General features: G+C 38.4%; 2 protein-coding genes across 2 annotated transcripts; both read right to left on the reverse strand.

The window, feature by feature from the left end:
* Positions 1–224: 224 nt before the first annotated feature.
* Positions 225–6687, reverse strand: rnf5 (ring finger protein 5). Its single transcript, XM_053491141.1, has 6 exons — positions 6393–6687; positions 3234–3252; positions 2917–3029; positions 2779–2836; positions 2567–2675; positions 225–2453 (listed from the first exon to the last, which is right to left on the reverse strand). Exons 1-6 carry the CDS (start codon positions 6605–6607, stop codon positions 2335–2337), a joined length of 633 nt encoding a protein of 210 aa, XP_053347116.1. The 5' UTR covers positions 6608–6687; the 3' UTR covers positions 225–2334.
* Positions 6688–10364: 3677 nt separating this feature from the next.
* LOC128508852 (major histocompatibility complex class I-related gene protein-like) lies at positions 10365–20483 on the reverse strand. Its single transcript, XM_053480342.1, has 7 exons — positions 20256–20483; positions 14370–14642; positions 13995–14285; positions 13647–13919; positions 13430–13552; positions 13158–13298; positions 10365–12820 (listed from the first exon to the last, which is right to left on the reverse strand). Exons 1-7 carry the CDS (start codon positions 20353–20355, stop codon positions 12813–12815), a joined length of 1209 nt encoding a protein of 402 aa, XP_053336317.1. The 5' UTR covers positions 20356–20483; the 3' UTR covers positions 10365–12812.
* Between the last annotated feature and the right edge of the window lie 6064 nt (positions 20484–26547).

The following is a 26547-nucleotide window of genomic DNA, read 5'->3' on the forward strand; positions in this document are numbered from 1 at the left end:
CTGTACACTGTATATCCATACATCAATATAAAAATACTTTTTTACAGATGTAGGTTTACACACACATGAAGAAAGAGAGAGAGAGAGCACGTCCAGTATTCCTCAGAATTATTTTTATTCTCATTTCAGCTGTGAGCTCAATCATTGGAATTAAAACCAAAAAAAAAAAAAAAAAAAAGTCTTGAAATATTTGACTTTACATGTAATGACTGTAGAGCACTGGAGAGGTTCACTGTTTAAATTTAATAATTACAAAAAGACACAACAGGACACGACAGAACAAAATACAGATAACGCACCTGAACCTACTGATCAACACAGCTTAGAGGCTGCAACAAAACACAAAGTGTGTAAAGGTTAAAATATAAAGTACAGATTTGACTTTTTCCAACAGAACCAGAACTTTTAATCCGACTCGAACAGAACAAATCCAAAATCTAGAAAATCACCACAACAGAAAAAACAGGGCGCAGTGTGTGTGTTTATATTCAGTAGGAAACATTTATTCACTTTTATTAAAGAGTCCCGCCCCCATTTCAATCTGTCCAAAAGCTCCACCCACAAAACCCAAACACAAATATAACTCTAATTTTTCTATTTTATTTGATTTTTTATTTAGGTCAAAAAGACGAGCAATACAACAGGAAGATAAAGTACGCGCGCGCACACACAATTAGCCGCATACGTCCCAGTTCCACACACATTTTGTCCGCGTCCCCTTGAGCGAGTCTGCTTGGTTAGTTATAAGTGCGTTATCTTTCACGATCATTATTATTATTATCACTTGTTATCCCTAACCTCATCAGACCGTTAATCAAATCAAGGCTAGCAGGCTAACACCAAACAGCTAACGTACTGAGCTAGCCAGCGGTGAGGAGCGTCTTAGGCTCTGGCTTAGAATTCTCAGCGTCCTGACGTTCCACTGTCACGTGGACAAAAAAACCTCGCGTTCGTATCTGATTACGAACGCTTTCTGCATGGCTCACCATCGCCGGATCACGTCTACAATCTTATGGAAGAGAGAACAGAAACAATCTGTCAATATCAGCACGTAACACACACGTGCACAAGATGTGAACAACTGGGAAAAGACACGCCCCGGTGTTAAACTCTTATACTGTTTAAGCGCCTAGCAGTGCGTTTAATTAACATAACTAAACATGGATTTAGGCTCCGCCCACATTCTGTTACTGTGCCTACTGCTGGCCACACCGAGGCTCCGCCCCCACCTGTGCATCCTCATTTAGCTTATACGTAATGTATCCTATACGTTAACCGCTTATCGATCTAATAACGATCAGGGCTGTTACAGTTCACTAACACGCCACAAGGGGGCAGACAGGTGCTTCATCCCATACGACAATCTTTAACACCAACACTAACAGAATGATTGGCAGCTGATTTAACACTTTCTTGTACCTCATCGACCAAGAAATCTGAGCTGATTTTCACGTTAGCATCAGGAAGTGGCGCGATCGCTAGAAGAACAGGTTTATCCTCACGTGAACGACTACGTGGTGGACGTTACAGCGGTACGACTCGTTACGTATCAAAGTGCTTATAAAGTTTAATCTACTCTGAAAACACGTGCCACACCGTCCAGAGTTAAATTTATGGAATACATTTGTAGCTAGCTACATCTTTCCAGCGCTAATTGTACTAGCATGGTGCTTTCTGCATTACCACGACAACCGTCACTATCAGAAACGCCAGAAACTTGGCGCGGCAGTCTTGGAAAGTGCTAGCTGGATATTATTCTGCCTCAACTGTGTGTGTGTGTGTGTGTGTGTGTGTGTGTGTGTGTAAGAGAGAAAAGTTGATGCTAATCCGAGGCGTTAGTTCGCTTTTCTGCAACTGAACACACTGGAAACAAGGCAGTGGAAAAATTCAGCTTACCCGAAAGGTTAATTCACTCACCTAGACTGTACAAAATACCCATAATGCACTGTACCGATAAACGTCTAGAACGGTTCTGGATTAAGACACTCGAGAACCAAAGGGGGGGGGGGTGAATAATACTTATTAAATACACCAACAATGTGCTGAAGGAAGTGTGTGTGTGTGTGTGTGTGTGTGTGTGTGTGTGTGTGAAAAAGAGAGAAACAAGAAGTTTTCTTTGGTATGAAGCAGAAGTCGTGAAACACTGTGTGTGTGTGTGTGTGTGTGTGTTATTTCCCCCCCTCAACACTTTCTTAATTATGTTGTATGAACCTTTATTACAGTGTTTTAATACTGTTCTTATATAATGTGTGTGTGTGTGTGGGGGGACATCTCTTCTTCTCCTTCTTTCTTTTTTTCTTTCTTTCTTCCTCTCTCTCACACACACACACACTTTCACACACTGAGCATCCAGAAGAAGAAGAAGATGGCGAGGAAGAGGAAGAGCGAGTCCTGCCAGTTGTTGCCGTTGTTGCCGTTTCCGTTGCCCTGGTGATCCGCGGCGAAGTGAGGCTCTGAAAGACAGACAGAGGCGCGTACGTGAGACGTGAGAGGAAAAAGGCGAGATGGCGGAGGGACTGACCTCATGACGTGTGGAGAGCGAGAGCGCACGGGCGCGGCGTGTCACCTGGTCTGTGGAACGGGTTGTTGGTGTTGAATATGGTGGTGAAGAAGCCGAAAGGAAACGCGCCGATACCGAACGACATGTGGAAGCCGGTGTCGCCAAAACCCTGGAACTAAACACACACACACACACACACACACACACACACGGTGATGTCAGTGTAGACTTAATGTACATTAGCCCCGCCTCCTCAGTGTGTAGAGAGTAAGACTCACCCCGCCTCTGCTCTCGGGCTCTGTTCTCTGTCCTTGAGGTCGAGGAGGAGTTTTTAATCTGTAACACACACACTAGATAAAGTCATGGCCTGAATGTGAGCTGGATAGTAAATCTGCTCATGGGGGAAGTAGCGATACCTGGGGTCCTCCTGGCTGGTGCTGCCGCGCCCGTACAGGGGGATGACTTTGTCTCGGCTGATTCCTGCTTTGCACACGGGACACTGCTGTCTGCTCGGCCTCGTCTCCAACCACTGACGGAGAGGGAACGCAAAGGGTGTGAGACATAAAACTACAGACTTGTGATTGGTATGCCTTGCTAGTTAATTAGTTCAACTATCTGGACAGAGATAAACGCTAATGCTACTCGCTAATCGATCCTGAAACACTTCCCAGGCGTTGCTATTATTTAGGCCACACCTTTCCTCTAAAACTAATGAAAGAAGCAGGTAGCTTACCTGATGGAGACACGGCCAGCTGTAGAGACACAAGCACAAGGGAACATCAGTTTAATGACCTCACACACACACAACATCTCATTTACATTCAGGCAAATCAGCTGGAACGTGTGCTAACCCTGTCTGGACATGGAGGTGTCTTTACTACATAGGTGTTCCCACCAGTCCTTCATGAAGGACACGTCTCAAGTCTACCCATCATGTAACCCCTTCTTGCAGGTGGTGAAGCTATAAGATGACTCCATGTCACCTATTTAAGACTGAGCGGTACCTGGGTCACCACTAGTCCTGGTGGGGTATTAAACCCTAATCTGGGTGGAGACCACATACTTTTGGTCTGATCTCTGCCCTTGGATCTGTTGACCAATGAAAGCCCTACTGGTAGCTTTAAGCTTCACCCCAGTTCAAATCCTTTTAGTAGGACACGACAAGATCTTCGGGGGAAGAATAAGGTTGGACATAAAGGAGACGGAACAAGGTTCCTCAGCAGAGTTGTTGGACTTTCTGTCCATGTTGGGGTCAACATCTTGAGTTTTGGAGTCCACAGCCACCTTGTCTTCCAATTAAACTGATTCTGGCTCCTTACAAGAAAACCCCCACTGGTAACAGGCACGTTCCTAAGAGCCAGACACTGAACCCTATGGAGAGTTCATCCCTTAAACCTGGGGATTCCTGGAACTCTTGGGCCAGGAATTAAAAGGTCTAGATTGACCTTCTTGGTAAATTGCCATGGCAACCACCGACAGGGAATGCGAAAGGAAAACGAATGAGCGCTCGAGGTGGTTTACAGGGCGGAAAGTGTGACGCGCCGCTGGACTCTGGAGTGAAGTGTTTAGTAAACTGAGGAACAGCTTTAGGTGTGAGGGTCAATATTTACACATCAGGGTTTTAGTTCAATGTCGGAGGAGTCAGATACAAGTAGGACGTTCTCTCACTGCCTTAAGAACGTCTGGCCAGAGTTTCAACATCAAGGAATTCCTATCAGTACAACAATAGTTTGGATTCATCTATTCTTTTCTGGTTGTAATCATTCTTTACAAAAGTGTGAAAATCTCACCACATGAGGATATAATTTGTGTCCCTTATAGCCAGAGTAACACTAATCCTGATCACATACACCGTCAGCAGAACGAAAGTGGAGGATCATCCCCGGCTCAGACTCCCCCGGTTCCTCCTTCAGCTCATCATCAGCCATGTTTACAGGTTAAACATTGTTTTATTTGTTTTAATGCCCGGTGGATGTGTATGTCCAACAAGAAGAGATGCCCCTCACTCTAAACAAACAAGCGAAAGTTCTCACTGGGAAGTTACTTCACAAATTGTTCAAAATTTCCAGCCTTTGCACTAGGGACTCAGCAGGAACAAGATACAGTGGTAGACCAGCAGACGAATGTGATCCGTTCTGGAGGCGAGTTCTTAAGGTAAAATGTCATATTGTGAAACACTTTGTCCCACAGGAAATAATGTAAATGCAGATAATCTGTTCCACCCAAAAAATATTACCAATATTACCCATTTTCAACATTATAATCATATGTTTTGAATAAACAATCAAAACATCTAGAAAAGACATGTAAATGAAGTACACTATAAAATAAATAGACATCAAACCTCACTTAACATTAATTTATGATTCCTCTCGGCACCGGCTGCTTTAAAAATCAAACTGAAAGTGGCTCCGTTTTCTTCTTGATACCGTCCTGGATAACATTCTGGGGACCCATGGTGCTACGTCTTCACTAAATCTTACACAAAATGCTAAATAAACCTACAAAAAATATGTAAACTCGCTTCACTTGCCTTTCCACTGACGCAAACAAGTTTTGAACATGTGACTTAGCCGAAAATGATTTGTATGCTGAGACAAAATTTCAGTTCTTCAGGTGCTGAGATAATTATGTATCTGAGGTAATTATGCATCTAGATGTCGATTCGATCTGTATTGCAACTCTATTAATAATCATGATTTTATAAAAATAATAATTCAATATAAGATTTGGTTATAATTTTAAACAAACTTAGCGAACAAATTTGTTCCTACTACACAAGACATTTATGATTACGAGTGCACCACCTGCAGGATTATAGAAGAACTGCAACATTTTATCACCTTAAACGCAAACAGATACGTCATACATGGGAAAAAAAATATATATATACACATTATATAAGTCAGTGCGGTGTCATATTTTAAAGTCAGTGCGGTGATGCATGAATCATCACAGAAAAACAATCATGATTAAATGACCCCCGCCCCCCCCATATCTCCTAAGAAGTCTGAGCAAGTTTCACAGTGCTACCTTGAAGATGCTCAGGATCATAAAATCAGAAAGATACATTGTACTAGGAGACGTACTTTAGATTAAATTAATGCATGTCAGGATTTTATCAAAGTTTATCTACGAGAAATGACTCGATTTCTAAACTTTTCTTTTTAAACATTACCACAGGTGTGAGTAGAGACTAAACCAGGGGGCTCATTTCTCAATAAAGACGGCTCTGAAAGAATACTCATTCTCACTGTAGACTCGGTACGTCTCACTCGCTCGCACTCTAAAAATTATGATCTAATCTGAGATTTTAAGAAGGTGGGCGGGGCTTTGAGTAGGACACTTCATATCAGAGAGGTGAAAGTCACCTCCACACCTGTCCGTCAATCGATCACTCAACGTGTTAATGTGTGCATTAATCATACACCTTAGTTAAACAGAATATTAACACAACACTCTGGTATTTAAAAGGTTAGGGGTAACGTAGGGGTTATAGCATTGGACTACTGATCGGAAGGTTGCAGGTTCAAACCCCAAGCAGATAACCATGTAATATAACTAAATGTAGTAAATGTAAATAATGCAATAAACTCATTTAGAGACTGTGTGTTAATCAGACTTTATACAGTGTACATGCCATTACATCATACACACACACACACACACACACTATATGGTACTATAAGATGTACACTGTGAAGTGATGAAATAATCAGATTTTTTAAATATAAAAACACATCAGCTAGTTTATATATATATCAGTTGAACTCTGTGCAGTAATGATGTTCTGTACTCCACTGATCAGGACAGGATTAGCTCCATGCTAGCTGTCTGTACTAAACTAAACTATAATAATAATAATAATAATGAATAAATCTTATGTTTGTACCAGAAGAGATGTCCACACAGGCTGATCACGGCGTCCCTGGCGGTGTCCAGACAGATATTACACTCGAAGCTGGCCCGGTCCCGCTGCTCGCCCTCTCCGCCGCTGCTTCCCCCGGCCCGCCCTCCGTCCCGGTCACTGCTGCTCTCCTTCCCCGGGAATCCTCCCCTGCTCCCCGGCGCGCCGTCACTCGAGGACCGGGGATCCGCGGCCTCCATGATTCTGCGTGTTTACGTTCCCTGCGAGCGCGTCCGCGAGCGAGCTTTAGAATCTGCGTCACCTGACCTGACGGCCCACTCACTTCCGCTTCCGGTCCGGAAACAGAGCAAATGGAGGACTTGTTGTTGTTGTTTGGACCTGTGATTACACTGAAAGTTTTTTTTATTAAAAGTTTGTTTTCTGATTTTTGTTAAAAGTAAATATGTATATCAATAAATGTACAGGATAAATGTTTTATAATAAACCTACTCTTTATAGTTTTTAACTTTTTTATTTATAAATGTGAATTTAATAACAGTACACTCCTCCTTATTGTGTTCAAAAATGAAATTATATTAAAAAGAAAGTTTTCACAAAACTCCAAAGCAATTAGAATTGTACATTTATTTGAGTCATATGGGATAAATCTTTAGTTCCTTCTTGTGGTACTTCTTTACAGTTTATCCTCTGTGTGTGTGTGTGTGTGTGTTTTTTAACCTGTTGTTTTTTTGTTATCTACTGCTCCTTTTATCTTCTCTGGCTAAGGTTGTTTGGTTTGTATGTTACTGTTTTTAGCAACAACACCTAAAAAAACTGTAAACAACTTTAATTTCTGTTTAAAGAAACATAAACATACTCAAAACAAATGGGATTCAATAATAATAATAATAATAATAATAATAATAAAAGTTCTCAGAAAAACAACATTACAAGATATTATAAAATACCAATCAAAATAAACATTTTTAAAAGCATTTTTAGGGCCGGATTTTTCAGGGTCTTAACACACATCACACATCTTGCAGTCTGCTGCTGTTAGAATCATGATTTTATCTGGTTTCTGTTTCGATGGTTTTCTCTCACTCACTTGCAGCCGCATTTCCCCCTCATGTCACCGTGTGGGGTGATTAACCTTGTTATTGCCCTGATTCTAGTGTGTGAGCGAGGCAGGGGACTGCCCGTGAATCTCTCTTACTCACAGCAGTACGAGCAGGAAAAAACACCACACATCTAACTTTATACAGCAATGCAATCGGTAAAGTCACTTACAGTATACATGGTAACGGTGTAAAAAGTGTCTCACTAGGTAAAAAAAAAATAATTTTCAGATTGGATCATATAACATTATTTTTCATAACACTTCATAACACGCTTCTTATATCCTGATCCATGCTTCTTTTTATTTGTAAATATGCATATACATTTATATTAGATAAAAAGAAATAGATTTGCTAAATACAATTTCATCCACTTTTATGTTTTAGTGTCTGTAATTTTTTTTTTTTTTTTATTCAAATCTTTCAATAATTTTAACTGTCATTCAGATGAAACTAGGCCAATTTAGATTTTACATGAAAAGACGTAAGCCTGAAAAAGTGTATTATTATAAAATGAAAAATTATTAAGATATTGCAACATGAATTTGACATGGTTACGGACACTACAGATTTTTGTTTATCAAAAAACAATTTCAAAAGCAACATATTTTACAGGTCTTATGCTTCTAGAAGCTTACACTAATTTTAGTATCGACACTCAAAAAGAAATATGAATAATTTAGAAATTAAAATGATTATTGTTTGAAGTGTGACAGTAATACTATAAATGCCGCTTTTGGGGCTCATACAAAATCATCTTTCCAAAATGGCTGAAGTCAGCAACTTGAAATTGTTAGGGAGCGAGATCGGTCACTTCCACGTGACATAAACTTTAAAAGGAGTTTCTTTGGCACAAACACATTTTTTGTATTATATGTATAACAAAAATAAATAAATAAAATCAGCCCCACTACTGTGTTTTGGCTGATACTGTACCGTACAGTTTCACAGGAATATTTTACTCTTCTGTTCTGTGGGAAATCAATTAATGAATGTGTAAGACTAATTGTAGCCAAAAGAAAAAAAAAACACAAACGTCACCCGTACAGATATTTTGTGTGATAATGACTTACTGTACAACGATGAAACGTCTTCCAAAACCAAATGCCACATTTGTTCATTATTAAATTGTAGACAGCTATTAAAAGAAAAATAAAAAATATATATTTACATATTTGGCAGACGCTCTTATCCAGAGCGACTTACATTTTTATCTCATTACACATCTGAGCAGTTGAGGGTTAAGGGGCTCAAGGGCCCAACAGTGGCAACTTGGTGGTTGTGGGGTTTGAACCTGGGATCTTCCAAACCGTAGTCCAATGCCTTAACCACTGAGCTACCCCTGGCCTGTGCCTTATTTAAGTGCCTTATAGAGGCACTTAACATTCTAAACATTAAGTGTCTTTCCCCCACTTAATTAAAGATTAACTGTTATTAAATCCAGATACGTCTGTGTGTATCATGCAGCACTGGTAATCCCCAAAGTCTCCTTACACAGGGATGAACCTAATGACCTCAAGACCTCACGTCTTTTTCCCCCTTGCATGATAACCCGGTGCATGCAAAAATAAATGAATAAAAAATAAAAAACATTATATCAGCTCCAGAGTGCATCGGCCAGTAAATGCCCAGTGAGCCAGACTACAGTAACTCTCCATAGAACTCAGTGTTTATCTTTAACTACTAAGTTAAGATTAAATTAAGCTTGACAGTTTATTTAAGGTTAGCGTCAGGGTCATGTGACCATGTGAGAGTGTAAGTCAGGTCAGTTCACACCCTGGATGGAGTCCGAGTCCTTCACAGATAATCACACATTAACATGAACATCACCATAAATTAACCACACTTAAAGATTAAAATAGCATTAGGAATTTTAGACAGAAATGTAAATTTTTTTTTTTACAATTTTAGATTAAACTTTATTGTCACTGCACACGTTATGGTACACGGCAGCGAAATACATTTATAATCAGAAGTGCATTAGTCACAGCAAGAGGTGTCGTATACCATGATAATTAATTAGCATATTATAAGTAAAACATCAATATGGACTGCATTCGTGTTTTAGTTTAACTTAGTTAGATTTTTCGACTGGAGATGTCATGGAGCTAAAAGTAAAGTTTTGTGGCATTAGAGATCCTGACAACTTATCAATAATAATAATAATAATAATAATAATAATAATAAACGCATACAAAGCTGTGGACAAACCAAAAAGTATATGCTTTATTTATATAAAACCAGTTACATACAGTATACAGCAGAACAAATGTAAAGAAACAGACTATTGCTATTTATTTTAGTTATAACACGACACAGAACACTGTGGTTTTACTGACTGACTCAGTGTTACAGCATTTCATCATAAAAAAATAATAAAGAAACTGTTGATTGAAATTCCTAAATTCTTCAATCAAATCAGGCCTAAAAGTGCATAATCGAAAAGCAGTAAAACAAAACAAGATAATCAGGAATAAACAAACACACATTATATCACACAGGCTACGCTCACATCACCAGCCTGGAGAGACTCAAAGCTGATTTTACTCCTAATGTGAGACTGATTTCATTTTCAAATCAGATATTATTCACTTTTATTTTTCGGTCACAGATTGGATCCATACCTGATACATGGTCATGTGACTTGAGTGACAGCAGGAAGATGGGAAAGTCATGTGATTTTTTATTTATGTAAACGTAGCCTTAGAAAATAATCTTTACTTACTAACAGTAAACCACAAACTTATAATCAACATTTACTGTACATTTGGCATGTGACAGACTTGATATCAACTTTTTTACTTAAATGTTTTTTTTTTTTTTTTTTTTTTTAAAAAAGTTCATGGGATACAGTGGATCCTTATACTGGGTTACTAATGAAGTACAATCAGTCACACACTGTTAGAAAAGTTTTTTATTATAATGAAACGATAATATAATTTGACCAGCATCATTATAAACCAGTAAAACTCTTACACGGAGATAAAAACACTTAGAACAACAGTTTTCTCCATACAGTGATGTACTGTAACACTGTGACCTGAAATCACTCCACAAGGTTAAAGTCTATAATGTAACTCACACTTAGATATAACACTATTAAAAAAAACACACAAAAACAACAAATCAAACATTTCTGAGTGACGTATCAGACTGTGACCTCATTCTGATCATGACTGAAGGTCCAGTGCTGGTTAAGAAGTCTAATGAACACAGAGCTCTCCACCCCGAGCTTCAGGAAGGAGCAGTGGGAATGTGGAGACGGAGAGAACACGGAGACAAGTAGTACAGAAAATACAGGACGAGGAAGTAAGGATTTAATAAAAGAGGAATTAAACTGAAAGGAAGACGAGGGAGATCAAGTGCAGAAGGAGCGGGAATGAAACTCACTGGATAACAAGAAGAAAAACAAGTAAAAACAAATAAAAATATAATTCCTGGGATGGACATAGTAGGACAATTGATCATACAGTATATAAAATAATGAGCTTTTATCACAAGGCAAAGGAAAAACAGTTTGTTCCCAAATCCAAAGAAAATAACTGTAATAAAACAGGTTCTACAGCGGTGCAGGTCCGGCTCTGCTACTCTGCAGGTTCGGCTAATCTACTCTGCTTATATCTCACCGCTAAACCATCAGGATCAATGTGTAATTAGTTTAATATTTAAATTTTAAGGTTTAAAGGTTTACATTTATAAGTATTTAAAAATCAGAGCTATCAAGAATTACAAGACAAACTCAAAGCCCACACACACACACACACAAACACGTAAAGTGTAACAGACTCTGTGAGTAACGATCAGCAGTAACATCGGCTCTCAACACTTTATTTTATCAGAGTTTAAAAGACGGACGTCACAGGATTTTGAATAAATGATCCGACCTCTGATTTTAATTCTAAACCATGTCAGGAACTTAAGGAACAAGTGAAGTGGTGGGACGTCGACGTCGATTAATGGATGTTAATCAGCATAAATGCTTTAAATAAAGCTTACAGTTATACATTTGTGAGGTTGTATATGCGGCGTTGTGTTTGGGTCGTTCATTACATTTTTCCCAACATCTTTTTATCATTCGAACTTTCAAGGAACTTACGCATTAAAAAAGGGTAACATAAGATAAGTTTATTATATAGATTTAATATAGGAGTTTCTTTTATGTGGAAATGTTTTAAAAGGTATTTTCTTACTGTCATGTAGTACAGCGGTACCTCGGCATACAAACACCTGCATTAAGAAGTTTCACCCTAAAAGCTGAAATTTTTCCAAAGTTTAGCCTCGTTATACGAAGCACTTTTGTTTACATACACGTAAACGAGCCGAGCCGAACCGAAAGGCTAAGTCGCGTGTACTTCAGGGAGCCGTTCAAAACTTGTTTTTGTCAGTGTAACGCCAAGCAAATTGAGTTTATGCATTTTGTGTAAGATTTAGTGAAGATGCACCACCATGGGGTCCCTTTAATGTTATCCAGGACTTATCAAGAAGAAAAGGGAGCCGCCCCTTTTTGGTTTTTGAAGTCGCCGGTGCCGAGAGGAATCATAAATTAAAGTTAAGTGAGGTTTAATGTTTATTTATTTCATATATTTTACTTTATTAACAAGTCTTTACTAAATGTTTTGATTGTTTTTAGGTGCAGAAATTAGGATTATAATGTTGGTAATTAGTAATATTTTTGGGTGACTGGAACGGATTATCTGTATTTACATTATTTCCTGTGGGAGAATGTGTTTCACAATACAACACTTCACCTTAAGGACTCGCCTCCGGGACGGATTAACTCGTATACCGAGGGACCGCTGTGTGTTGCTTTTTTACAGGCACATATATTCTTTTGTAATGTTTTTATTTATTAATGTTGAAGTTATGTTTGTAAATAGTGAATGGTTTTGTACATAATCCTGCAGACGTGATAAACATACAGTATATAACACCACGTGTACTAAATATAATACAGTGCCTGAGACTTTTGCATAGTAATGAATATAAATTACTGATAGTTATAGTAGCAGCGCTAAAGCTAAGTGCTGATGTTGTAAAGACTTTCACATTTTCACACCTGGTAAAATTACTTTGATATTGCAGCTCATTATACAGTGACGGTGACGGTGTGTGTGGACTCCAGAGGGTTCTTCATGTTCTGTGAGTTAACAGCTTCGAGAGACAGGAAACATTCTGAAAGCTCAAGGTGCTTGAAATGATTAAGGCCGTTATTTACAGAATCCTGAAAAGTGTAGAATCAGGAACAGCTGCTGTACGTTCTGTCAATCCCTCACACACACACACACACACACACACACACACACACACACACACACACACACACTCTTCAGGTCTGAGATCTTCATCTTCATGCAGCTGTAAAGAACAAAAGAAACTTTACTGAACTGAGCAGAGATAAAACTCACTCAAATAAAATCACATCATTTCATTACTGTAGAACTCAAATTAAAAATAATAATTACTTTAAAATTGCTGATATGTTACATCTAATGCTACTGTAATATAACATGTATGGATTTTTTTTACAGGTTCTTGTTAAAATATTGAGCTGTACTCGTCTTATTGTCATCAGAAAAGTAAGGAAAGAAAGAATGAAGACCAAAACAAATAAATCACAGCGTGAACACCTCTGAAGAGGCTACAGCTGTGACACTCAGTGTAACATTAACGCAGTAAAATAGGGGACTGTTACCTCCGTTGATGCCGTTTGCAGCCGTCATGGGTTCAGTCTCGTCTACATTCGTGTGTCCGTTCGCGTATCCGTTTGCGTGTCCATTTGTGTGTCCGTTTGCGTGTCCGTTCGCATGTCCGTTCGCATGTCCGTTCGGGTCTCCTTTAGAACATAGGATTACACATGAGAAATAAAATAATCCTTGAGTCCTATGTTGTGTTTTAGATAGATAAAAACGTGTGTAAAAATTCTGGAAAACACTAAATACAACTTGCTAAAATACTGCTACTCACCACAAATAATCCCTTTCTGTTTCAGAATAAAGAGGACCCCTGCAACCACAGCCAGTATAACCATGATCCCAATCACCACTCCCATCATTCCGCTCGAGGCTTGGGGATTGTTTCCATTTTTGTCTTGCAAAATAAATAAACAAAACTTTTATTAATTGCACACATTACACAATTTCTAAAGTAGAACAATAAGGCTCAGTAGTGACACTCCACTTACCTATTGGTTCTTTAAAAGTGTTGTGGGTCACATAACAACTGTAAAGATCTTTGTCCTTCTCCTCGATGTCCGTACTCTTCCTCAGCTGGTAGGTACCGTCACCATTAGGTCTGATTCCTGAAGATGTTACCAGATGTTCGGGTAGGGATGTCGTGAGCTTCCTCACCTGCAGCTGCACATCTGGAGGGTAGAACCCTGTGGCCAGGCAGGTCAGGGTCAGCTTGCTGGGGTCAATTCTTGATTTCTTTATTAACCGATGCACCTCTGGGGGAGCTGAAACAAGATACAGAGTAAGTTTTGCTTCTAATTTGATCAAAGTGACTCTAGTAACATACTTCAGCTACTCACAGTATTTTCTCAGCTCTTCTTGTCCATAGTCCATGAACTTCTTGATCCAGTCCACACACTCTTTCTCCAGGTAGCCCTTGGTGTACTGGTTAAGGATGGCCACATCATCCCATTTCCTTTTGGTCGGCTCAGCCTCCGGGACTGGAGCAATCCACCTCGAGTTTTTATCATCGAAGGAGAGGAACTCAGTGCCGTCATAACTGTACTCATCAACTCCATAAAGAAATGTAATTTTCCCATTTGTATCGTTATTAACCACACAGCCATGTCTCCACTGAAGAACATGAAGATCTGAACAGGAGACAGAACATTTAAGATAAAAATCATAAAGTACCATTAAGAATCATAAAAAAATCACAAATAGCATTCACTAACCAGTCTTATTGTGTCTCATGCGGTCTATCAGGATGTCCACGTTGACCTTAAACCACTGCTCTTTACTCTTGCGGGACTGAGTTCCTTTCTCCCAGTAGTCCTGTGTCGTCTTCTCTTTCATCCATTTCTGTTTAGGAACCTTAACCTGAGTCTCACTGCTGTAGTAGTCGAGTTCTCGGTCATCCAGCATTCCCAGTGCAGTGAAGTCATAGACTCCAGGAAGATCCAGAGGTTTAGAGAGAGCCGTGTAGGTGTAAAACAGAGAGTGCACACCTGGAGGAGATGAAAAAGGTGGTTATTATTACTTTAAACTAAATCATTGCATTATTAGTCAGTTTAATATTCCACATTGTACTGCACAAGTAGCTTATGTAGCGATGTAGTTAACATATTGCACATTTTAAATGTCTTCATTAAACAAAGTAACAATTTTATCACCCCTACACAATGTTACTGTCTCATTATATCCTGGCAATTATATTATCAGGTATAAATAGTGATTGTTCAGTAACTGGGTAAAAATGTAATCAATTAAATGTCACAAAATGACTTTATTAACCAATAGTTAAACCCAACAATGTTTGTTTGGCATAATATTTCTCTGTAGCTCACATACAGTATTTACAGTATTAACTTGTGCGCCACAAGAGGGTATATTTGTCCTTTTGTAATTCCTGCATTCATTCCTCATCATGTTGTACAGTCCATGCCATTAGTTTTTCTCAGACATGTGGTACCAGGTATCTCCATATGCTGGACAACATTGTGCTCTAAAAGATTGAGACAAACATCATCTTCTCTGCAGGAAACTACCAGCCAAGTGGAACAGGTGTGCACTTACCATCATCAGTACTTTCGAGCAGCTTAGTGAAAAACCACAACTGTCCCCCCAGCCAACTTGGTCAACTGTGAAATCTGTTTATCATCAATTCTTTTTCTTATGGAAGCTCTGTAAATTTGGTCTTCAACAAAAACATGATTAACTTCTAACACTGTAAAGAACATCCTGACTGGGGGCAAATCTGTCTGGTGTGGCCACTGCTCAATCTTTATGACTGCAAAACCCTACAGAGAGTCATGAGGACTAATAAACTCATTATTGGTAGCTAACTTGAGCTTTAACAGACTTCTTTTATACAATATGTCTGAGAAAGGATCTTAAAATCACAGCTAACACAATCCCAAATCTCAGACACTGTGCCAGGGGAGTCAGGGATGGCTCAGTGGTTAAAGCATTGGACTACTCTGAAAATCCCCGGTCCAAACCACCAATGTTGGACACTTAGCAAGGCCCTTAACTTTCAATTGTTTAGAACAGGGGTCTCCAATCTATAGCCCATAAGGCCCTCTGATCTGGCCCGTGGAGATCTTTTTATATATGGAAAAAAAATTACAGAAATTTACGTGTTTCCTGCAAATATCAGGCACAGCTTACGTAGACATTGCTTCTTCTTTGTCTTTTGGCTGTTTTCTTTTCAGACGTCGCCACAGCAAATCATCTGCCTCCATCTAACCCTATCCTCTGCATCCTCTTCTCTCACATTAACTACTGTAACTTCATGTCCTCTCTCACTGCATCCATAAATCTCCTCTTTGGTCTTCCTCTAGACCTCCTGCCTGGCAGTTCCAACCTCAGCATCCTTCTACCGATATATTCACAATCTCTCCTCTGAACATGTCCAAACCACCTCAATCTGGCCTCTCTGACTTTATCTCCAAAACATCTAACATGGGTTGTCCCTCTGATGAACTCATTCTTGATCCTATCATCCTTGTCACTCCCAGAGAGAACCTCAACATCTTCAGCTCTGCTACCTCCAACTCTGCCTCGTGTCTTTTCTTCAGCGCCACTGTCTCTAAGCCGTAGAGCATCGCTGGTCTCACCACTGTCCTGTACGCCTTTCCTTTCATTCTCGCTGATACTCTTTTATCGCACAACACACCTGACACTTTTCTCCACCCATTCCAACCTGCCTGTACCCGCCTCCTCACCTCCTTTCCACACTCTCCGTTGCTCTGGACCGTTGACCCCAAGTAAAATCCTGAAATCTTAAAATCCTGCACCTTCTTTACCTCTGCTCCCTGTAGCCTCACCGTTCCTCTTGGGTTCCTCTCATTTACACACATGTATTCCGTCTTGCTGCGGCTAACCTTCATTCCTCTGCTTTCCAGAGCATACCTCCACCTCTCCAAATTTTCCTCCACCTGTTCCCTGCGCTCGCTACAAAGCACAATGTCATCTGCAAACATCATAGTCCATGGAGACTCCTGTCTTACCTCATCTGTCATCCTGTCATCCTGTCATCACCAGAGCAAACAAAAAGGGGCTTAGAGCCAATCCTTGATGCAGCTTTGCACATCTCCCTTGTTCTTAAAAATTGGCACCAATACACTTCTCCTCCATTTCTCATTGGCTGTAGTTGTCCAGTCAACTGAAAGCCCCTCCTGACAATCCCATAGCCTGTCTCAACTCCTCCCTAAAGACTTCACAACATTCTTCCTTTCTCAGCTTCCACCACTTTGTCCTCCGCTCTGCCTTTGTCCTCTTCGCCTTCCTCACCACCAGGGTTATTTTACACACCACCGTTCTGTGTTGTCTGGCTACACTCTCCCCTACCAACACTCTGCAGTCACTGATCTCTTTCAGGTTACAACGTCGACACAAGATGTAGTCGACCTGAGTGCTTCTGCCTCCACTCTTATATGTCACCCTATGTTCCTGCCGTTTCTGGAAGAAAGTATTTACTACTGCCATTTCCATCCTCTTTGCAAAGTCCACCACCATCTGTCCTTCTACATTCCTGTCCTGAAGACCAAACCTGGCCATCACATTATCATCACCTCTGTTTCCTTCCCCAACATATCCATGGAAGTCTGTGGAGTATATCCACCTTCCTTCTCTGCATCATATCAACTAACTCTCTTCCCTTCCCTGTCATGGTCCCAACATTCAAAGTCCCTACTATCACTCCTAAACTCTTGCCTTTCCTCTTCTCTCTCTGCTTACGAACACGCCTTCCTCCTCTCCTTCTTTGACCAACAGTAGCCCAATTTCCACCAGCACCCTGTAGGTCAACAGCACCAGTGGCGGTCGTTGTTAACCCGGGCCACGACCGATCCGGTATGGGAATTATATTCGTGATTCACATCATTGATTTCGCAAGTGTTTTACGTCAGATGCCCTTCCTGACACAACCCTCTGCATTTATCCAGACTTGGGACTGGCACAAGAACCCCCCGTGGTGGCATTACGTTTTTACCAAATTAAAATAGAGGCGCGCAGAAGTGCACAATGTTTTCCAACCGATCACTACATTGCAAAACCTTATTCGCCGATTAATTTTTCCACTTCTGTTCTCTCAGTCAATGAGATGATATAACGACATCTAGTGGCAGACTTTTTAAATGGTTTGCTGCTTGATTATTTTGGGCACAGTTTGCCAGTTGCAGATGAACTACAGCTGGAGGTTCAAAGAAGGACTGGTGAGGTTTTACCAGCTTTTGCCCAAGGAAGACTATCCCAATGTTAAAACTTTTGCATCAAGGTACCTTTCAATCATTGGAACAACATACTTGTGTAAACAAACATTTTCCAGAATGAAATACGTGAAGGACAATTTGAGAACAAACTTGTCTGATGATAATCTTAGGTCACTGTTGATGTTAGGGACATCAAATCTAAAGCCAGAAATATCTGCTATTTTGCCATTTAAATTTTCCCACTAATACAGGTGTTCATGTGTAGTGTATCAATGTGTTATTAAATAATAACTGAATATAATAATATTAAATAAATAAATAATAACAACATCTATGTTTAGATTCTTGTTTATTTGGGCCTTGAGTGTGTAGTCACAAAATTAAGTTTACAAACACAACATAAGTGCAGATAACAAGAAACAAACAAACCCCCCATATAAACAAAAGAGCAACATCAGCCAAAATAGCTAAACAGGAACAAAAACAGACATGTAAACTAAACAGATGTAAAACAAAACTAAAAAGTCTTACTAGACTGACGAGACTAATGATTAGGTAAATATAATAAAACATAAAGGACAACATGTGAACCAGAAACCGTGAATCAGAAAACAATGAAACAACATGAATGTCTAATAACAGTCCCAACATCAGAACACAATCTCTAACCACACAAGGTTCCATGGACAAACATTACAGCAGTAACTAGAGATGCACCAGTTTGATCAACCACCTACTGGCATCAGCTACAGTAATACAGAATCGGTCCTCCATGGTGACATGGTCACAAATGGGCTGATAAATGAGAACATGTCCTCCACTGGCCAAACATCATATGGGCAAACTATGCAGACAGAAAAATGTCTCTGATGTTCTACCGCTCCCGCATACAAACAGCAGCTCTCTGACACCAGCAGATCATACACACTATAATGGAAACCTTTTTTATTAAAGGTTCAATATGTTAAATATACACACTGCTGGAGAAATGTTTCAGGGAGATCCCCTAAATAATCTCTATCTTAGTCTGATAAATAATCAGCTATCGGCGTCAGCTAGAAATGTCTTTATTGCATCAGTATCAGTAAACCAGCGACATCCAGAAGCTTACACACTGCAGAAACAGAAGTCTGTTATGTTAAACACATTGTGGTTTCCCCTATATCATGTGACCATGCACACAAGTGCAATAAAAACCCACATGTCAGGCCTGAACACACTGGCACGCTGACATGTTCACACGCTCATGTCAAACATGTCTTATGTGCCAGTTTCAGTGACTACATTTAGGATGTGTAAGTTTCATAAAGTATAGATCTCAGATTACAGAAGAAGTGTTTTATATCATTATAATATCATAATAAATATATCATATTTTAACATTAATAACTTTTGTGTGTCTATCAGTAGGTCCATATATTATATCATACAAGGTATATAAAACGTATTTTAAAAAAATGAGAAATTTAAAAGTACCATGTTGTTCAATGGATCATAAGAGATAACCTGAAACATAATTTTTTTGTACAGTATACTACTGTGCAAATAACTGCTTAACAAAGTTTCTATATTCAAAAAATACTATAAAAGGCAGTTAACATTGATTAATTAAACAATATAAATCAATAATTGCTGGAACAGTGCAACAGTCTCTGGAACAGTGTGTGTGCAGTTTCATAAGGAAATGAGCTGCTTATTTTTACTGAACATGTGGCAGAACCATGTCACACTTCATGCAGAAGATTTGGTTTGATTTGAACTCTTTTGTTTGTAAAGTGTTTTCTTTTCTGGCCTACAGATTTTATGTACAGATAATTTATGTATTTGTTTATTTTATTAGTTAGTTACTTATCTGGATTAATAAAGTTTGGAAAGCAGAATTTGTTAGTTTGTTTTATACAGTTTTTATACTGACTTAATAATGAAGTTATAAAATAAACACATATGACAAATTTTGTTATTTTGTATATACAACTAAAAGTATATTTTTCTTCATGTATAATTGAATTAAATATTCATATATAAACATAAAACATGTATTCAATTATATATGAAGAGAAATCCTTTATCAAAGGCAAAATAAGAAATACTAATAAATAAATAATAATTGTAAATTGTAATTGTAATTGTAATTGTAAACTCTGTGTGAGCGTGTGTGTGTGTGTGCGTGTGTGAGAGAGAGCGATAGAAAGAGAAGTAACCGTCGGAAAATAACCGCCATCTGTTTTCAGACCGGAAATGATAGTTTTCTTCATTAAATATGAGCTGATTATTAATAATCGGACACACACACACACACACACTCACACACTGTAAGCTCCCTCCTGAATACTGTTCTGTAGTTTCTGTAACTTTGTACTCAGTTATAAATCTTTATAAAGTTACTTTCGGTTTGTATAAACTCACCTCCTGAAGCGGGTCCGACACACCCGAGTGTGAGGAACACACACACCACACACACCGTCTTCATCATCATCATCACCTTCATCATCATCCTAACGTTCATCAGCTGTTACTATAGTAACCACCGAACAGCGGACACCCAGGAGTGATTGATGTCCAGATCAGAGGAATGTGTCGGATCCTTTGTTCTTGTCGCGGCCTCCGTTACTTTTACTTCCTCTTACAGCGCGGTGAGGACAGAGAGGGAGGAGGAGCCTGAACAGTTAACCGTTATCTTATTTGTTTATGTTTTCTGATCAGATGAAGCCAGTGGCGGACTGGGACAATAATTCAGGCCGGGAATTTGACTCCACTCCCAGGCCACCTCTGCTGCTGCAGTCACCACCACCCTATTCATGTAATCTACTGGACTGATAAACTTGTAGGCTAACCCTATTATTGTAACAGGTAGACTACCAGATGCAATATAAATGAATAAAAAAATAGCCCTAAACAACTCACTAGGAATACACCATTTATACTACCAAACCAATGACAAATAGAAAATTGGCTTTTTAAAAGAGATAATAAGAGACACATTCACATGTTGAAATATTTACATTTTATGTATTTTCAGTGCTCAACTCTAGTATATCAAATGCATCAGAAACACAAACACAAATAAACTTAACAAAACCTATGACAGCGTAAGTATCAGATACCAATGTTTACTCAATTATGGCATTATGTGGAACAGACCAGTAAGAGTAAACAGTAAGTAATTAGCACTACTAGTACACCAGTAGGCGTTTGAATTGGGTGATACTTAAAAAAAAATCTAAATCCTTAGACTGTGGACAGGCAAAATAATCAAAAGAGATATAAAGGCTTTCACTGTCTCCTTAATCTTTCCCTGAATCCTTCTCCCTCTCACTCTGCACATGTAGTTGCTCTGCAATATGAAATAAGCGTGTTCAATAATCTGTACTTATAATTGTGCAGCCATCAGTTGTATGTCCCCAAAATCACAGTCCTACTACTGATCTTATAAATCATAAAAAGCACATGTTGTTTAAAAAGTATAGCCTGCTGCCTGCATGTTTAGTTTTGCTTATCTTTAACTTTACCTGAAGGTCCCTGCTCTGACTCACACGCTGAACTGTCCACCACCTTTAGCTCAACAGCAGGAGCATTTACAGCACTAGTGCTACTGCTGCTTTCTTTGTCACCTTTTTAGACGAAACGAGACTTGACACAGCACAGCAGCACTTACATATTGTTGCTCGTTTGTTGGTTTAGTTTTATCGATTGTGATGATCTACGTAAGTGATTTGGATGAAAGTGTTCGTCTGCCAAATTATTATAAATATAATGTAGATGTAATCTTGACCGACCTGTTCCCTTACTGGCGAACATGGCTGGGATTTTGCAGCAGCTTGCTGCGTCTTCGGCCAGGGCTTTTTTTTTCTTTTTTTTTTACGCTGACTCTCTGCTCCTCCTTTGCGTTTACGCTCCATTTTTTAAACGATTTAGTCAGATATACCCTGTCTCCGGATATAGCCAGATATTAGGCAGTGCGTCGCTGACGTTGGGTCATGTGATGTGGGAGTGTAATTTTCCCTCCTGATCTTCTAATCTTCCCCTCCCTTTCCATTGCCTGATTCGTAGATTGAGAGATCCGTCAATTAATTCGTAGTTATACACCAGTCTATCACATGCCAGAACGACCGTCAGGCCACCGGGAAATGTCCCGGTGCTCCCGATGGCCAGTCCGCCCCTGGATGAAGCAGCAGGATGATATTTATAATACATTTCAGTTTTGATATAATTGCTTTACATCTTATATTTCTGAATGTAAACAAAGGGAGAGTAAACAACAGTGTTTTAGTCTTTAAAAATGACCCTGGAAAATATTCTAAAAGTATTATATAACTGTCCAAAAATACAAATCCTGTTTACAAAGATGTAAAAAACAAACAAACAAAAACAAAAAAACAATGTCTGTGAATCTTAAAGAAAATAAGAAAACTTAAAGACTTTTCATTTTACACTTCTTGTGCTCATTTACTGTTTTGCTGGTTTGTGTGTGTTTATGTATATCACTCACTCACTCACTCCCTCATCTTCTAGACCACTTTATCCTGTATTCAGGGTCGCGGAGACCTGAAGCCCATCCAAGGAGGCTTAGGGCACGAGGCAGGGTACACCTTAGCACTTTTCAAGGCAGGGTTAGCCTAATCTGCAGGTCTTCGGACTGTGGGAGGAAACCGTAGTACCCGGAGGAAAAAATAACATTTTGTATTATTTTCTGCTTAAATATATATTAGACATAAAATGATAACATGTTCCTCTTTTTTGAGAGACAGACTGGTTTTTGAGATTCTTGTCTGATTCTTCTAAACAGATATGATATTTTTCATATGTTAGATATTAAGAAAGATATGCTTTTCTTTTCTTGTTGTTTTTGCGGAAATGTGAACATGAACCTCTGCCCCACCTATAGGAAATAAAAAAAAACACTTTCACGTCACCAGTTTTTAACTACAGGCTGAAGCTGAAGGTGGAGCTGGAGAGACATGAACATGGTGTTCAGATGTGACTGTGTGGGTGATGGGGGATTCATCAACACTGCGAGTCGGGTGGATGGTCACTCAGTGCTCCCTTTATTGGCCTGGGATAAACAGAACCATAAGTTGGTTATATTGCAAATCATTAATGATGTATGACGGCCTTAAATGAAATAAACAGAGGTTCAGAGTTTACAAGCCGGCTAATACACACTCTTCCTATTTTATTTTCACAAATAACACATATTAAAAGGACTAGAAGCTCACAGACAGAAGTGTGTGTGTGTTCTGTGTGTTTGTGTCACACTGCTGCTGGACCAGTTAAATGCAGCAAAGAGCCGCTGATGGGGGTGTGCATTATATTCAACTTTCACAAACAAACAAACAAAGTAATTCCAAGGCACTCAGGTGAAGAACGAAAATCATAAGTTCTTCACCTGAGAAATCTAATCGTGGATTTATTTTATTGTGTCATGAATGTTATTATACCAAATAAGAAACAAGAAATTAAAATTATATTATTCTAGATAATTATATATAAATAAAAGAAAATTATATAAGGGAAGCACTGTAAATAAAGTTTTATTTATTTATAATATTATAAACAAATATTATAGTATACATTTTAAATGAATTAAGTATTAGTATATACCAGTTTCGTCAAATTATATGTTGAAAAATAAAAACTGATGCTTTATTAGTTTTTTTTCTAAATCTCATTTTATTCACGTCTTTTTTCATCAACCATATTACTCACTGACAACCAATATTTTATTATCTCTATTTTTGTTGACAAAATTAACACTAGGTCTTACACTTGGGTAAAATAAAAATGAACAGACAGGCCCTTTTATTTATTTTTATTTCTGGCACACACTGAATCAAACAACCCCCTGACTTTTCCTAAACGTACCAAAAGTTAAGCGTCCCAAATCTGTGAATTAAACATTCATGTCTCTAAATTATAATAAAAAAGTAAGAAATGCACCTGCTGATCATTTTGTCCTGTTTAGTTAGACTGGATATAAAGTTTACACACCCCTGTGTCTATGTAATGTAACACTAAAAACAAGACAACTCACCTCAAACCTTTTTGCACTTTTAATGTGAGCAAGTGAAAAATAAGTAAAGACACATCAGGAAAAAAAAACTCACTTGGGTGCATAAGTATGTACACCCTTTATTATAATGGGTCGTGGACTCATACTGTATTTGAGTAATTTTCATACACTCTCACCAGTAAAGTGATCATTATTAAATAAATAAATAATAAATCAGTGTTTTTTTGTACGAGGTTCCTAATCACGCTTTTCTACTGAAGAGTTTACAGGATCTCACTGTGGACAAACACTGATCAGGAGAGGTGTTTAAATAAGATCCCAGGTGTCAGATACACCATAAAAAGGAAGGAAATACAACAATCAGCCACAAGAGGGTGATTTCATACAGCTGTTAGGTAACTGTTAGTTTACACCCAGATGTTTCTGTTTTTAGTGTATAAATGTAATGATCATGTGATGTTCTGAGGATATTTGCTTTAACTATAAAGATTGTAATCACATAATAAAGATATTCTGCATGGAAATGTACTTACTTTCATACAATTTATATTTACAAACATACTTTCGCTGCATCCGCATCATTCAGACGAACTAAATAACATTATGACTGAACTGATAAACACACACATGCACAAACACTCAGATCTACAACCATCTCACAACTGTTCATACCCACCTACCTTATTTTACTTGCTATTTGCACACAATATTTTTTTTAAATCATTGCTGCGACTTCAGAAATGTCAAATGTTTACTGTTTCTTTTCCCACTACCTCAACTCATACTTCATAAAACCACTTAAAAAAAGTACTGTAACGTGTTCTGTAGCTCTTTGTTGGTGCATTTGCACGTGCACTTTGTTGTCTATTGTCTATTGTTGTCTCTTTTTTGTATAGAAGTAGTTAACTTGGCAAATCTGTCATATCTGAGCCAGTCATCTCTTAGTTAGCTATCTGGTTCCAGTAAAGTGTGTTGTTAATTTATGTTGTTGTATGTACTGTATGTAGCACCTTGGTCCGGGAGGAACGTTGTTTCGTTTCACTGTGTACTGAACTGTATATAATTGAAATGACAATAAAAGCCGACATGACTTGTACATGAGTTGACTTCTCTTTGGAATTTTGTGCCAGTTTGTACAGAAATACAGTGAAACTCTGATTTTATTTTATAGTTTACTACAACAGTGTTTAAAGTTGAGGGTACAGGAGCTAACCTTTGATGTCAGACAATAAAACACTCCATAGTGAGCTTGATTATTCTAATCAAGTTGATGAAGTTAATAAGGAACCAGTGATGAATGTTGAAGTGGCCCTATTATGCTTTTTTAAATCTGATCTTTCATGCAGTGTCATGTAGCTGTATGTGAACATAAACATTAGTTTCCATTGTTATGCTGACGACACACAGTTATATGTCTCAGCAAAACCTGATGAGATATTCAGATATTTATATAACTTATTTAAAAGAATCTCACACCCTACTCCATTTGATGTCAAACTTTTTTTTTTGTGTGTCGTGCTGTTTTGTCTTGTCATTTGTTTTCTGTTCTGGAAGCTCTGTCACTAAAGCAAATTCCTTGTATGTGCAAGCGTACTTGGCAATAAAACTCTTTCTGATTCAGATTCTGAGAAAAACCAGCTTACTAAAGTTGAGCAATGTGTGCAGGACATAAGAAATTGGATGTTAATTAATTTCCTTCTGCTTAATCCGGATAAGACAGAAGTTCTAGTCATAGGACCGCATTCAGCTAGACGTAAGATTCTAGATCACTCTGTAACTTTAGATGGCCTTTCTGTTCCATCAAGTGCAACAGTAAAAGACCTCGGTGTGATTATTGATTCTTCGAGTCGTTTACGAATCATTTAGGAATGGGGTAAAATTAAATCTATTTTTGGAGAAAACTAAAGTGTTTTTTGACCTTGCATACATGTAAACCTGTTTTAAGAGACTCATTAAGCAATGTTAGCAACCTTTAAAATGGCATAATTGGGGCACTTTAAATTCATTGTGCTTTGTGCTCAACTGTGGACACTGTCAAACAGGTGACTAGATGGCGTTTATCACCGAGAAGTCCTGAAGCCAAGCTAAACACAAGCTAAAGTTCTGTGCCTCTTTGCTCCTACCTTCATGTGGGTTAATATTCCTCCAAATGAGATGTAAATAGCCTTGAGTAAGACATAAGATTGTTGAGAATCTGTGGTGGTAACATGAAAAGCATGCAGTTAGTAGTTTTGCTGTAATGTGGTGAGAAATATGTTTAGCAATGCCCTATTATGCTAGGCTAATCAACCTGTCGCCAGTGAATACAGCAGCATACGGAGCCATAGTGAGGTTAGAACCATAGGCATTGTTGCTAGTCCCTATGCCAGAAACGTTAAAAGGCTAATATAGAGTACATATTGTTTTGAAGATGCAGAGCCACCTGATATTAAAGACAATCTGAGACAATGGGTGCTTTGTTTGTATGAATTTATTTTTATCCACCCTGCTGAGAGAAACAGTGTTTGTTCTGGGTGTTTTTTTTTTTTTTATCTTCATCTGATTCATCTTTTATCATCATAATGGTTACATATATTTTCTTAGTTTGTAATCATTTTTATCACAAAATAAAAAAATAAGATATAAAGATGTTTCCTTATTATTGGTGGGGATGAAAAGAGTTTAATTTAATTAAAAAATTTCCAACTT

Source organism: Clarias gariepinus, chromosome 2, assembly GCF_024256425.1.
Source record: "Clarias gariepinus isolate MV-2021 ecotype Netherlands chromosome 2, CGAR_prim_01v2, whole genome shotgun sequence".
Taxonomy (NCBI): domain Eukaryota; kingdom Metazoa; phylum Chordata; class Actinopteri; order Siluriformes; family Clariidae; genus Clarias; species Clarias gariepinus.

Bases quoted from the DNA above. Each gene is read 5' to 3' on its own strand.
- rnf5 (XM_053491141.1), bottom strand. From the start codon at position 6,607: ATGGAGGCCGCGGATCCCCGGTCCTCGAGTGACGGCGCGCCGGGGAGC. The intron at 2,837-2,916 runs GTATCGCTACTT...TGTGTGTTACAG, and splicing joins ACCAGCCAGGAGGACCCCAG to ATTAAAAACTCCTCCTCGAC. The intron at 2,454-2,566 runs GTGACACGCCGC...TCTGTCTTTCAG, and splicing joins CAACCCGTTCCACAGACCAG to AGCCTCACTTCGCCGCGGAT.
- LOC128508852 (XM_053480342.1), bottom strand. From the start codon at position 20,355: ATGAACGTTAGGATGATGATGAAGGTGATGATGATGATGAAGACGGTG. The intron at 14,643-20,255 runs GTGAGTTTATAC...CATCTCCTCCAG, and splicing joins TGTCGGACCCGCTTCAGGAG to GTGTGCACTCTCTGTTTTAC. The intron at 13,553-13,646 runs GTAAGTGGAGTG...TTATTTTGCAAG, and splicing joins CACTTTTAAAGAACCAATAG to ACAAAAATGGAAACAATCCC.